The following is a 14280-nucleotide window of genomic DNA, read 5'->3' on the forward strand; positions in this document are numbered from 1 at the left end:
TCCCTCTCCATTTCAAATCCTCAATATTGATAATGTGGAGGTAATCAGTTTGAATATTTTTCTATAGATCATTCCAGAAATGATTTATACACACAAATCAGGCCTACCAAGCTGCATAAATCCAGGGATCATCATTCGCATCAGGGACTATATAAAATGGCCACCCCTAGGGCTGTATAGTGCCTCTCTGCCCACCCTTATGTGGAGGTCTGCTGAAAAGTACCACACACAAATATGCACTTTCCTCTCTTATTGACATAGGTAGAATTGCATTTTTTTTCACCTGTGTAGTTGTATACATCTCCCTATATGTACATACAGCTCTGCTCTTTTTTTGAAAAGTTTGTATAATGCTCTGTTGAATGAATATATCATTATTTATTTAGCCAATCCTCACAGAGGAATATTTAGGTTGTTTCCATATAGTTTACTATTACTGACAATGTTCCACTGTCATTTACATATACCAGCATGAGAAATTCTTGAGTATTAAAATTGTGCCTTAGGAGTTCTTTTTTTATTTAAGATTTTATTTATTTATTTGAGAGACGGAGAGAGTGGGAGAGTGGGGGAGGGGCAGGGGGAGAGAGAATGCAGACTCTGCACTCAGCACAGAGCCCGATGGGTGCTCAATAACACCACCTCCAGATCACAACCTGAGCTGAAACAAAGAGTCAGATGCTTGACTGACTGAGCCACCAGGAGCCCCAAGAATTAATCATTTTTGTTCCGTAAATAGGTGTAGGTCTTTTTTAAATTAATAGTCTTTTGACATTATATACTAAAACTAAGGCATTAGAATTCATCGTATTGGTCTTTGAAAGCAGAGAGCTTGAGGTACTGTCTTCTTACCAGCTATTTTAGTTAGGACTCCATTATTAAAAGCGGTCCAACTTTTACTTGCATTTTTTTGTTGTTGTTCGTTCTTATGGCTCATCATGTTCTAGTTTCATATAAATAGCCTCTAAACATTACCTAAAATGGTAACCAAAGTACAGCCGATGGCAATAATTTTCGCCTGATTTTATAAAATCACAATTTTTTTTTTAAGATTTTATTTATTTATTTGAGACAGAGAGAATGAGAGAGAGAGAGCACATGAGAGGGGGGAGGGTCAGAGGGAGAAGCAGGCTCCCCACCGAGCAGGGAGCCCGATGCGGGACTCGATCCCGGGACTCCAGGATCATGACCTGAGCCGAAGGCAGTTGCTTAACCAACTGAGCCACCCAGGTGCCCAACAATTTTTTTTTTTTTTGCCTTACAACATATATTACCATTGTCATTGTGCCTGGTTTTTCCTCTTTACCACTTTAATGTATTTAAGAAAAAAAACAACAACCCAATACTTAAAAAAAAAGGTACTATCATGAGAGAGTCCTCCTTCCTCTGCTACTTGTTTATTAAAAATAACCAAAAAGAGATAGTTAAAAAAACAGACTGTACTGAGTGGCTTAAAGCCAAGTGACCCAAGAGGCAGAGCAGTTCTAAGTTCAGACTGAGCCTGGGACTGGCAACGAAAGGAGAAAAATCTAATTCAGAACATACCTGGCGGCAGATGGAGTGAGGGCCTGCAGGCTCATTTCTGCACTATCTCCTTGCTATAGACTTCAACCCCAAATTGCAAACACAGATTATCAAGCGGGCAGAAAGTAACTGCCACAACCAACAAATCATAAAATGTCTGGGTTCATCAGATCACCAAAGCTGATGATTACCACTATTATAAAAGCACATAAAATCTTGGGAATATGTGACTCTCGAGACAAAATCTATTCCCAGATGCTCTATAACACAGGTCAAAAACGAGAAGAGAGCCCCGTAGTAATTTTAAGAGTTCTAACTTCCTGTATGTAACTATTGCTTCTGTATCTAATTGATGGTGAGAGGCAAATGCTTGTAGGTTTTATTTCTCATACAAATAGGTTACCAAATAAATTTTTTTAGGTATTATAAAATAATTACTGTGTCAAAGCAGGGATCATTGTATTATGAACAATTCTGTATTTCACATAGTGATAAATAGGACTTTCACCCAGTACAGACCAACGGTAGCTCAAATTGGATTTAACAAATAGGATCATGGACCTGTTTTACATATATATATATGTATAGACACCTTATATAATCACATAAACATCATTCTTTATACAATACTTTCCAAAAGCAGTATAATGTATATAAAGTAAAATGTCAGAACACATGCATGCAGACAGTTCTGCCAGCATTAACTCACTATGGAGATCTGGCACTCTATTTACTTAGCTGCTTAAAGTCCCAAGACCTTGTAATTAATGATAAATCAAGTCAAAATAACATCATTCCAAAGAGGGTGGTGAATTTATAATTTATGAAAAGTAGGGCTGGAGAAATAATGTAGATTTGGTTTTTAAATCAAGTATGTAAATGTATCAAAAGGGTTGAAAAGAGGGGGTGGGAAGAATCTATTAGAAGGTCCTAGAAATGCACTTACACTTGGCTTTAACTCGCTAAGACTCTGACTAATAAATATTCATATATTTTAATCCTACCCTTCATCTGGGTTAAACTTGTAAGTGGCAAATATGAGATAAATAAACAGACTCTGCCTGTCACGGTGACTATAATATACAGTACTCCTCTGTGCATTGAGTACTCCCTGGGTCTCTCTGAGGCCTAGGATTTACCTGCAGAGTAAGGTATGGTCACAGTGCCACGGATCAGGGGCTCAAGGGCTGTTATGGGCTGAACTGTGTCCCCTCAAAGCTCACATGTTAAAGTCCTAACCCCCTGTACCTCAGAATGAGATGGTATTTGGATATAGGGTCTTTCAAGAGGTAATTAAGGTAAAAGGAGTCCTTGGGGTGGGCCTTCCTCCAATCTACCTGGTTTCCTTATACAAAGAGGAGATTAGGACATACACATTGATTGAAGAAAGACCAAGTAAATACACAAGGAGACTACCGCCATCTATGAGCCAAGGAGAAAGGCCTCAGAAGAAACCAACCCTGCCAACACCTTGATCTTGGACTTCTAGCCTCCAGAGCTGTGAGAAGATAAATTTCTGTCATTTAAGCCACCTAGTTTATAGTGCTTTGTTATGTCAGCACTAGAAAACTCATATAGTTGCCGACTGACAAGGATCATCACAAACTACTCTTCATCGGGTCAGACAGAGCCACTCTTTAGCTTGCTTTATATCGTTTACAAAAGTTCTATGAAGCAAATACAGAAGTCGAACAAAATTTACAAAGTAAAGACACTACAAACTCAAGACTGATACTGTATTCTGAAATTAGTTCGCAAAGGAAGTCTATTGATAGTAATCAAACTCAGCCATCAGAGTTAACATTTTAACCATTAAAAAGCAAAAATTAAAAAAAAAACCCTCCATGTCTTACTACCATGTTTAATTCACATTTTAACAGTTGGCAGCTCTTTAAATTCCTTCTTCTCCCCTCTTCTTTCTCTTTCTTAATAAATTGTACAAATTGTGTCTGCCACTGAGTTTCTTCATGAAATGGTCTATGAATTTTTTTTCAAAAAATGCAGTAATATTCTGAGAAAATGACCCAGTGTTCCCATGTCATAACCACTGCTAGCAAGAGTATATGCATTTCTCTTATTTGATGCATGAAGAAGTATTTGCATTTACTTGATTTTACTTCATCAATATGCATTGCCATATATGTAAAAAATAACACATATTTTGGTATTTTCTCTTTATCAAGTTAAACTCAAGACTTTTTAGTACAATAAACATAACTAAAAGACAGATGGTTATCAAAATGCTAAAAGGAAGTTAAAGCTAAAATTTTAAAAATAACTTTAGTCATATTTCCATTTTGTCTATTTTTAGGACTTCAAGAAAATAATTATTGGCTTCCACATTACTTTATATCCTAGGATAATTTTGCATAATCCCTTTTGTGAAATAATGAAAAATCCAAATAATATTTCAAATTAACTTCTTTGGTTTTACTTATTTCATTAGATTTCTTTGGTATTTCTAAAATTAACGTTAAAAAAACAACCTCAGTGTTTCATCATTCAGTTTACTAGTTACTCTGCAGGGATTAGTTAGAATTTACATTTTTTTTTTAAAGATTTTATTTATTCATTTGAGAGAGAGAATGGGAGAGAGAGCACGAGAGGGGGGAGGGTCAGAGGGAGAAGCAGACTCCCTGCTGAGCAGGGAGCCCGATGCGGGACTCGATCCCGGGACTCCAGGATCATGACCTGAGCCGAAGGCAGTCGCTTAACCAACTGAGCCACCCAGGCGCCCTAGAATTTACATTTAATTATTAAATACCTTGAAGAAAGTACTGCAGAACGTGATACAATAAACATAAAAAATTTTCAAGCATAGTGCAATTTATAACTGTGATACCGCATCCTTTAACTGGGCATGTATTTATTCAAAGCATTTTGAAAAAGCATCCCTCAATGCTAGAAGTCCGTCAAAACAAGTATAAATAAGAGCTGGAAAGGACTACACAAAGCTTTAGGCCAGGTTTTCTCCCTTTTGTATTCAACCTAGATGTGTTTACATCCAGGTTTGCTGTTTGACCCGTTTTTCAGTGAGGAGCACTCTCTTCCAGATAATAAAAACTGAGAGGACAGCTATAAAACCTGTAAAATGCCATTACGGGGGTTCCATAAATGTAAAACTGCCGATAGAGTTTGGGGATTTACACCTAGTGTTTGTCCCTTTACAGAAGCAAACATGCACAAAGCCACTGTAATAACCCTTCAAAATCAGATAATATTCTGACAGCTCAGTTTCACTGACAAAAGAGTCCCGGGCAGAAGCCAGGAGGCCCAGGTGTGCTGTGTCATGCCAGTATTTAATGTAGTCTAATATCAGATAGATGCGAGTGAGAGAAAATACTTTGAATAAAGTACAGATAATAGCATGGACAGCCACTCATCGCAAAATTACTTGTGCTCATCATGCTGTGAGCTTTGTATTAAATTTTTCTGTCAAGTGGCAGGAATCACAGGGAGAAGTGCCTCAGAAAACCCTCCTTGTAACCTTGGATAAGGATCTATAATATTAGGCTTTCATATGATAATGGCAAATGATGCCCTTTTTGAAAAATTGCTGACTGGTAATGAAAGTCCTAATCAGATTGTGGTTGGAGAGAACCAGGAGGTGGGGGACAGTGTCTGTGACACCCTTCTTCCCCCACCCCGTTAGCGAATTTAGCAAACTTGACAAGATGGGTGAGTCTGAGAGAATTTATCTTACGTGAATTTCCAACAAAGCCCTTGGGGTTGTTTATAAAACGAGAAGGTGGCGGGTTTAATAAATGCTGGGCCACCTGAGGCACTTTCATTAAAGGCTTTCTCTCAACAACATCGCCATGTTTGCATTATTCTCCTGGGCTCCCTTGAGAATACAAGCATTACCTCTTCAGTGAGAGTCAATATTGTATGTGAAGGCATGAAGGAAGATGATTCGATTTGCCTTTTGGTGCACAAAAATAACTGTAACACCACCATAGTTAGAATTAATATTCAGACAAGTTTATTGAATTGTACTTGAATGCAAAATTCCAAAAGGAAACAAAAAAAGAGGACGTTTGGGAAGATTTATCAGGGAATGCGATGAAGGTTCAGGCTCTGTCGTTACTTCAACTACAGTGATGTCTATTTGTTTGCAACAACAAAATAACCTTTTAAACATAATAAAAATATACACTGTTCTTAGCTTCTTAAATAACTCTTATTAGAAGTACTGAAGATGCTTGACAAGATATGAAAGTTGATCACTGCTATTAAGTAATAGGAGGCTTACTGTTAATGACTTTTTAATGTAATTTCTAATGCCAGTGGACGCATTGTCTAGACCTAGAGAGCCAGGGTGAATAGGCGAGATTCATAGATGTTTTCATGCATTTCAATGGACTTACCATCTGTGTAGGCTTCTCTGCGCAGATGTCCTGGCTGGTGTTTTTGCTTCTTGGCTGGTCTGGCCTTCTGTATTTGAGCAGCACTCATGTTGCTGTCTGTAGAAACAGGACTTGTGGGTCGAGGGCACTGGGACGCATGAAAATGGCGGCGGCCTGAGTAAAAAAAAAAAAAAAAAAAATCAGAGCCAAACTCATCAATGAATTTTAATTATAATATTAAATAAGAAAAAGACAACATTAGAACTAGAAGCAACCCTAATCTCCTACAAATAGCTTTAAATAAACTATTCTAGCAAATACTAGGAGTTTTGCCGTTCTGCCTGATCCATCCACTGGAAAAAAAAAATATGCTGAAAGTTTTTTCCGGCTTTTTTTTTAACTATAGTACCTTTATTTTGTTAAAGTTCTTGACACCACTTACTAAAAAAAAACACCCCAATTACAGACTGAGCCAACCAGGTGCCTAAACATCCCAATTACTTTTGCAACTAACTTCATTAAAGTGTTATTAGTAAACAAAAATAGTAATTAGATTTTTGCACAGTATATTCAATGTACATTGTTTTCTCAAGGGAATCACCAGAGTCCTTAAGAAATTCATGTTCTAAGAGTGAACAGTACTAAGTATGTCCCTTATTTTAATTAAATATGTTTTTATGCTATTCTTTGAAGGCAGATACCTAGTATCAATACATTCTGAGGTATTTCTTCCTTAGGAGGCCTAAAATTAAAGCTCACATATTTAGACCTGTCCAAAGTTACTTATACCCCTTTCCTTTCACTAGATGTTTACTTGCTGAGTCTGGATAAAGTGACCCCTCCAGAAACTTCTACGTTTTTTGGTGGTAGCAGAGGCAGTTTTCATTTTTTCGTTTTGGAAGGACAATATTTGCAGGTACCAGTGATAACTGAGTGTGCTAATTAGACACAGTACATCTCAGAGCTCCCCAGTTTTCTGGCTGTCTTACAGAGATGTTGTATCACAATGGCACAAAATATTTAATCCATAACAGCAAGGGAAATCTTGGCCCTATGCTTGACTTTCATTATTCTGGTTTTTAGAAATTCCAGATACACAAAGCTGGAACTTCTTTTTGTACTGTAAGAAACTTCAAACAAACCTACACAACATGTCTTTTGGCTACAGACAGGTGAAGCCACATATAGTGGAATCAACATATTTAAAAATGCTAACTGATGCATATTAAATAATATTCACCAATGCAGCCAAGTGAGAAGCAATTTGATTGGATTACTCATTCATATTAACTTCAAGTCATATGATCAGTAGCACCCTTTCTTGAGAAGAACATTTTAATAGGCAGAGGCCAATGCATGTTTAGTTCATTGTAATTATAAGCCAAATGAAAACCGGAAGTGCCACTAAATTACAATACAATAAAATATTAAACCAAACTCCCCTTAGCAATGATGGAGACTATTACAATTAAAGTTACATATCCATGAAAAGAGAGAATTAGGGCTGAGAGTGAGCACATTATTCATTCTATTGTGTAAAGCCATCTACTGTTCATAGACCCTGAGGCATCAGGTCATTTACAGATGAATTTTCAACGTTATTTCCATGTTTTGTTGATTTAATGAACTGAAACGCATCTCTAATGCAATCTGAAAGCAGTAGTTTGAGATGCTTAATTTCACTTCCTTATTTTTTTAACAGAAGATTAAAAAATAAGGAGAAATAAAAGCTATGCGCACAGTTAGATGTTAGTTATTAAGAAAGATAGGTAGGTTTGGATAGTTATTACATTCAGTAGCGACTGAGGGGGAAATAAAGGAATTTGGTTGAATTTCATAAAATATCGGTATAGCCGAAATAAATATATGTTTTACAATAAAAGGTCGAGGGGTACTAGACTTCTTTTTTCCTATAACATGCTCTTGATAAATAACATATAGAAATAACCTTATTTTCTCTGAACACATTCTACAAATGATTAAAAAAATGATGACCAATCTAGTATCTGAAGAGAATAGGGAAAAGTACCAATGTGATAGTTACCAAACTAAGAAAAATAAAACAACAAAACAAGATAGCAATTACTGATGTGTTATGATAGTCTTTTATTTCTCAGAAATATATCTTTTGCTGGCCACATTATTTTACTCTACTATTTGTATTTTTGGTTTACACAATGTGTATATGAATGTATACTGTGTATATATTCCATCCTACAGAAATAAATGGCATGTGATAAATGTATGACTTTAATTTAAATTCTTTCCTTTTTCATACTGTTTACTCTACAAGGTTGGGAATAGGTGATAAATAAAAATGGGTTCAAACATAAGAATAGATATATGATCATTATAAACAGGGTACTGGCAATGACGAAGGAAAACAGAAAAACACATACTCATCTGGATTAACTTCCTCTCCAAATTACTAGATTAAAAATGTTTACTTTAGGGCGCCTGGGTGGCTCAGATGGTTAAGCGTCTGCCTTCGGCTCAGGTCATGATCCCAGGGTCCTGGGATCGAGTCCCACATCGGGCTCCCTGCTCAGCGGGGAGCCTGCTTCTCCCTCTGCCTCTCTCTCTCTCTCTCTGTCTCTTATGAATAAATAAATAAAAAAAAAATCTTTAAAAAAAATGTTTACTTTAAGTATGAAACGTCTATGCTTGATAATGTATGCATATCACACACATCTTTCTATCTTCCTAATTAAATTAATGTTCTCAGGGAGAGGGCATGAAGAGAATGGGGGTTAAGGAGAAATAGCCCATTTTCCAATGGTTGAGTGTCCTCCCCCGCATATTTATTTATTTCTCCTAGAGAATTTCTAATTAAATAGAATAAGAGAACCATCACAATGAGTTTTATTTTGGTTACTTCCTACACCTCAAAAAAATCATGTAACACAAACCTCACCTGACTATAGGCGCACCTAAAGAAATTGTACACCTATCTGCTATGACTTCCATAAAAACAAGGGCTTCCCAGGGAGCTTCACTCACATTATATAGGATTTATTAAATTAAAATAAACTAGAAGATTTAAAAAGCCTTGTCCAGAAAAAGGGAATAACCAAGCTATGTCATATGCTTGGATCTTGGTTTCCTCAGGCAGCAAATAAAAAACAGTAATAATAGCTGCATTTCACATTGGACACAAGCTCGTAGGCGATAATCATCAGCTGACACGCACCCATCAAGTCTTCTTTTCCAGCTTGGTGACAAGCGCAGAACTTACCAGAAGCATCCTGCATTTGACGACGTGCAACTTTCAGACCAGCATACTCCGCAGCTGCTGCCACTGCCTGGGCAAAATCAGCATCGGTGAAGAAGGAGCCATCAGAAGAACTCACGCTGGAACGTCCACTGGAAATGTTGTCCTCCTCTGAGGCTGAGCCCCAGCCATTGATCATGGACCCAGTGACAGAGCTCTCAAGGTCCCCCACACTGGAGGCAGGGGTCTGCTCAAGGCCACGTAACAAAAGCCGTCTGGTCTGCATCTTGGCGACTTCCATGTCCGCTTCATCTTCTTCCTCTTCTGGCGCATCTGTATCCATATCTGAGACAAGAGGTCCTGAAATGTATCCGTAGGTATGTGGTGGGGAAATCGGTCGTGGTGGTGGAGGGGGGCTCACCGGCTGCCGTCTGCAGGAAGATGGAGAAACAGGTTTGGCTCAGCTCATTATCAAGACACACAAAATACATTAACCAAGAAATTGGCCAAGTACACTGATTTGATTGTTGCTTCTGTGGGAGCTAATTTAACCAAGCTGGGCTTCCTTTCGATTCAAGTTTAACAGAAATATCCTCAGCTACCTGTAAGTCACAGTCACCTTATGTTTTATCATTTGGATTATATTCAATTAAAAAAGGAGAAGTAATACATACTTTGGAAACACATGCCTATGTAGTTGTCTTAAAGCTCATTGAATATTAATGATAGATATTATTACCAAAGACAACAGACATCAGTTCCGGAACAGATGCTCCATAAACATGTTTCTTTCCCTTTATTTCATTTCCACGCCTACCATTCCAAGCAAATGGACTCATTTGTGGTGACTATAGAGAGAATTTCATAGGATGGAACAATCATATATTCAGCATATGACACAGTTTCCTTTAGATTTTATTCTATTAAAATAAAGGCTATGGGAGCCAAGAGCACTTTTTTCCCCTGAATTATTCACCAAAACTTATTAGCTATTTTAAACCTATCACTTTTACCATTATTCCACCTACCTGTTAAATAAAATGCTTAAAGATATTTTTCTTGATATCTTGAAATTAATTAAGGACCAAGGCTGAGGACAATGTGAGTGGTATTCTACAGTGTAAGTTCACAGAGTTCGCAATAACTACTTTCAGTCGTCTCTCCACTGATCCAGAGAACATCAGCTAACAGCAGTCCTTCTACTACCATCCATCACCATCACCCACAGAGAGGATAAGATGACTGAGAAGATAGTGTTTTGACCTTGGTGTAAAGTGAGATTGGTGGAAAGAAGTTATTCCCAAGTGGGGAGAATATCAAGAGATTAACTCCTAATTTAGGAAAGTGCTTGACAGAAAGGAAGACGTACAGTGATTTCTAGTTAAAGGATTGCTTAGTCAGTGACCTGCTCAACAGTCCCAATACTCTCTAAGCAAGATTAAAGAGACGATATAAGGGGAATGTCATTTGGAAAAGTCACAACACCTCTTCAAATTCTGTGCCTTTGAGAAGAAAGGAAGATAGATTCCACACAAGTGTGCCAACCTGAGCACAAGCACTAGATGGTAGTGAGATCAGGTTCTAGCGTCATCTGGCCACCTCCATGATTTAGGAGGCTAGAAAAGATACAGCATGAATGCAACCGACTGGTAATCCACCTGAAGATGTGGCTAAATTGTTCAAGGACTATAAATGCCTAGAGACACTGCCCAGAATTGAGTCCTTCATCAGTAAGTTGGTTCCAGCCCATCTCCCTCACCATCCTTATCATACTCACAGAGCAAGACGAGACAGAATAGTCACTGGGGCTAACCAAGGAGAAGACTGGATCCTCATCTAGTTTGCTATACCTTAGCATTTAGGAGAAGAGGGAGTAGGACAAAAGTGGTTAAAAGCAGAGAATGCCCTCTTACTCCATGCCACCATAGACACAGACAGGTACAATCTGCAAAGGCTGTCCGCAAGTGCATGATTATAGTTTTACAATGAACAGAACTGAAATTTAAGAGACAAAACAAACAATTAAAGGGAAAAAAAGATTCAAACCAAAAAACAGACTCTTAACTATAGAGAACAAATGGATGGTTATCAACAGGGATGTGGGGGAGGATGGATGATAGGGATTAAGGAGGGTGCTTGTTGTGATGAGCACCGGGTGATGTATGGAAGTTTCGAGTCACTATATTGTACACCTGAAACTAATATGACATGGTATGTTAACTATATTGGAAGTAGAATTAAAAAAATTAATAGGATTGAGCCTCAAATTAAAAGAAAGCATACAAACCAAACCATGGAGGATTTGGTCAAAATCTAACAAAGGGACCTACTAAAGAGAAGAATAGGGAAGTTCAATATAGCAATAGAGCTTTAAGGGTGAGAAGCTAGCGGCTCAAAGAAATGTTTTGTGCTTTTTAATTCAATGAATTGAGACACTTCAATAAACACATTTTGTTAACACAAATGGAAAGCATTAAAAATAAATGATTATTAAAATACTACAATTAACTAATTGATTGAGCATCTACTTTGTAACTAAGTATATTTTACAATGTGAACTCTTCCAACAGCTTTCCAAGGTACTGCTTTTATTATCATTCCACAGATGAAGATACTGAAATACAGAGAAATTAAGGACCTTACCAAAGTTCCCATAGCTAGTAGGTATCAAATGTAGACTTTAATCCCACATTTCATTTCTCAGGTCACAGCTTTTCTTCTAGGAATATTGTTATTACACACACACACATACACACAATATACATATACATATGCATAATATGTACTGTAATAACTTATACATATACATATGTATGTATACACACAGAGACAGTTCTTTAATATAATGTACTATTTTTTTATTTCTGGGTGTTTTCTAATGCATCTGTGTGTGGGAATAGAAGAAATATGAAGAATATGCCAAAGCTGAAGTTATTTAAGAGATTAAAATGGATAATTGTTTCAATATGGAGGAAAACCTTTGTTTAATTTGGGTTGCAATAAAATACCATACTTAAAAGTCAATTTACAGACTTTGTCAGCACGTACATCTAAAATACCACAAGAAACTTCTTTTTTTAAAGACATGTAAGACTTTCTAGCACAAAGGGGACTATTCTGACCATCAATAAAGGGATGTGAACAGCCAACTTCACTATGAAAGGAAGCCAGCATTGTTGTACTTGGATAATTTACATTCTGTAGAGCAAAAACATCTTCATGTTCAACAAGGGCTGGCTTTTAACTACTATCACCCTGTGCAAATGCTGGGGAAAGAGAGAAAAATTTATTCAAACCATCTGTAAATAAGGCAAGCCCAGGGAATGTGTGATAAACATGTACAGTTTGAAATATGTAATATATTCTATTTGAAAACAAAAAGCTATTTCAAGATTCTGCACTCAAGTGGGACTTGCCACAAATGAACCTCAACCCTCTAGATTTTTCTCCCCGAGGGGTTTCAACATCTTCTGAAATAATGTACAAGTATATGATTGCAAATCACAACACTCTAGGCTCCTGCAAAAATGATGTCTTCATAAACATGTTCAAGAGAAGACAGGGACAATGCCATTAATTTATGAAAGCAGATATTTATATAATTCACCACATATCATTTACTAGACAAAAGACAAAGGGGGAGAAATGTATACCTTGGAGATTTTTTTCTGAAACTGGAATAGCTTCAATACTTTGTACAGTTAACCATTACCTGGTTTGTAAATAGACAAGATATTTAATTTTCCTTTGCCTTTTTACAGTCATTTCTTTCCAAATGTACCATATTCAGTTTGTCTATATTAATAAAACATCAATTAATTTCCTATCCCATACATGAAAACTACCTTTACTTCTCAAGAAATTTTTGCTAAATATCAACTATAGGAAGCTCAATAGTACCAGATACTTTTTGAAACAATATATGCAAATAAGTCTAATTATATCATTTTCATAGTTATTGTTTGAAAAGAGAAGAAAGATTCCTATTATGTTGGTTACCTAGTTTACCTAGTTTTAGACAAAGAATATCTAGAAGCTCATTAGAATGCCAAAATTGCAATATCCATATTAAAGCAGTCTAAATGCTTAATTAAATATTGCAGATATATAATGGTTTTAGTTCAGTAATTTCTTATTAATAGAGACCACACTGTTTATTTATGCTTTTAATCAATAAACATAACAGTAAAAAAATGTATTCAGTAAAAAAATGTATTCATTCTTTAAACATTTACACTGTCTCTATTATGGGGAGATTGCTAGGTTCTGAGACCAAAGGAATCACAAGCAAAAAGAGCTTGGGGAATGCTTTATACTTTAAGTCATAAAAGGATTTGATTTTAAGGCATACATACTTAATAAAGCTAACTATATATCAGGACATAGCAGAGTGTATTTTGCAAAGATGTCCATGACAATATCTCCTATCCCAACGCTCTTCTGGGATGAGAACTTGCCACTTTCTCATCAAGAGAGGGATTTTAGTTCTATACTCAGGAATCTCAATGACCCTGTGACTGCTCTGACCAACAGAATCTGGCAAAAGGGCAACCGTGTCAGTTCTGAGTGGAGCTCTTAACTGGCCTGGAAACTTCCTCCTCCTGCCTTCTTGGAAGCCTACTGCCATGTAAGAAATGCAGTACCCACAAACAGAGGATGTCTAAGGTGTTATGGGAACACATAGAATTGGCTCCTATCTCGGAACTGGGACATCAGCAAAAGATTCTATGGAGAGTATCTACCATTTCACCTTGGTTTTCAAAGATAAGTGTTAGTTCTGAAAAAGAGAGGGGATAATGGTGTTCCAGGAAAACAGGATGGCATGGGGGAAAGACCTCAAGGTGGGTGACCAAGTATTCATTCCAGGAACTGGAAGAAAAGTAGAATGAAAGCACCATGAACAGAGAAGAGGTGAGTGGCGATGAATAAGGATGGGGAGGCACGCAGGGGTCAGATCACAAAGGGCCTTGATTGCTACATTAAGGAATCTTGCCTTTATTCTAGGGGAAGTGGGAAGCCATTGAGAGATTTTTAAGCAATGGAGAGACTTGATCAGTGTTGCATTTTAGGAAAATGCCTCTGCACAGGCTGCAGCAGGAAGATTAGATTGCAGAAGGGCCAAGGCTAAAGGCAACCAGACCACTTATGGACCATTACAGTAATACAGGCAAGAGAAAATGGCTGTCGGAAGTAGGAAAG

General features: G+C 37.1%; 1 protein-coding gene across 1 annotated transcript in view; it reads right to left on the reverse strand.

Moving 5' to 3' along the window:
- ROBO1 (roundabout guidance receptor 1) overlaps window positions 1–14280 on the reverse strand; it is a 405403-nt gene that overhangs the window by 10850 nt on the left and 380273 nt on the right. The window contains exons 26-27 of the mRNA XM_035015148.1: window positions 9106–9512; window positions 5892–6044 (exon numbers count right to left, since the gene is read on the reverse strand). Of these exons, the coding sequence (XP_034871039.1) occupies window positions 5892–6044; window positions 9106–9512 (560 nt within the window). The remainder of the gene's footprint in view (window positions 1–5891; window positions 6045–9105; window positions 9513–14280) is intronic.

This window comes from Mirounga leonina, unplaced genomic scaffold (assembly GCF_011800145.1).
Source record: "Mirounga leonina isolate KUSES-001 unplaced genomic scaffold, KU_Mleo_1.0 Mir_169, whole genome shotgun sequence".
NCBI lineage: Eukaryota > Metazoa > Chordata > Mammalia > Carnivora > Phocidae > Mirounga > Mirounga leonina.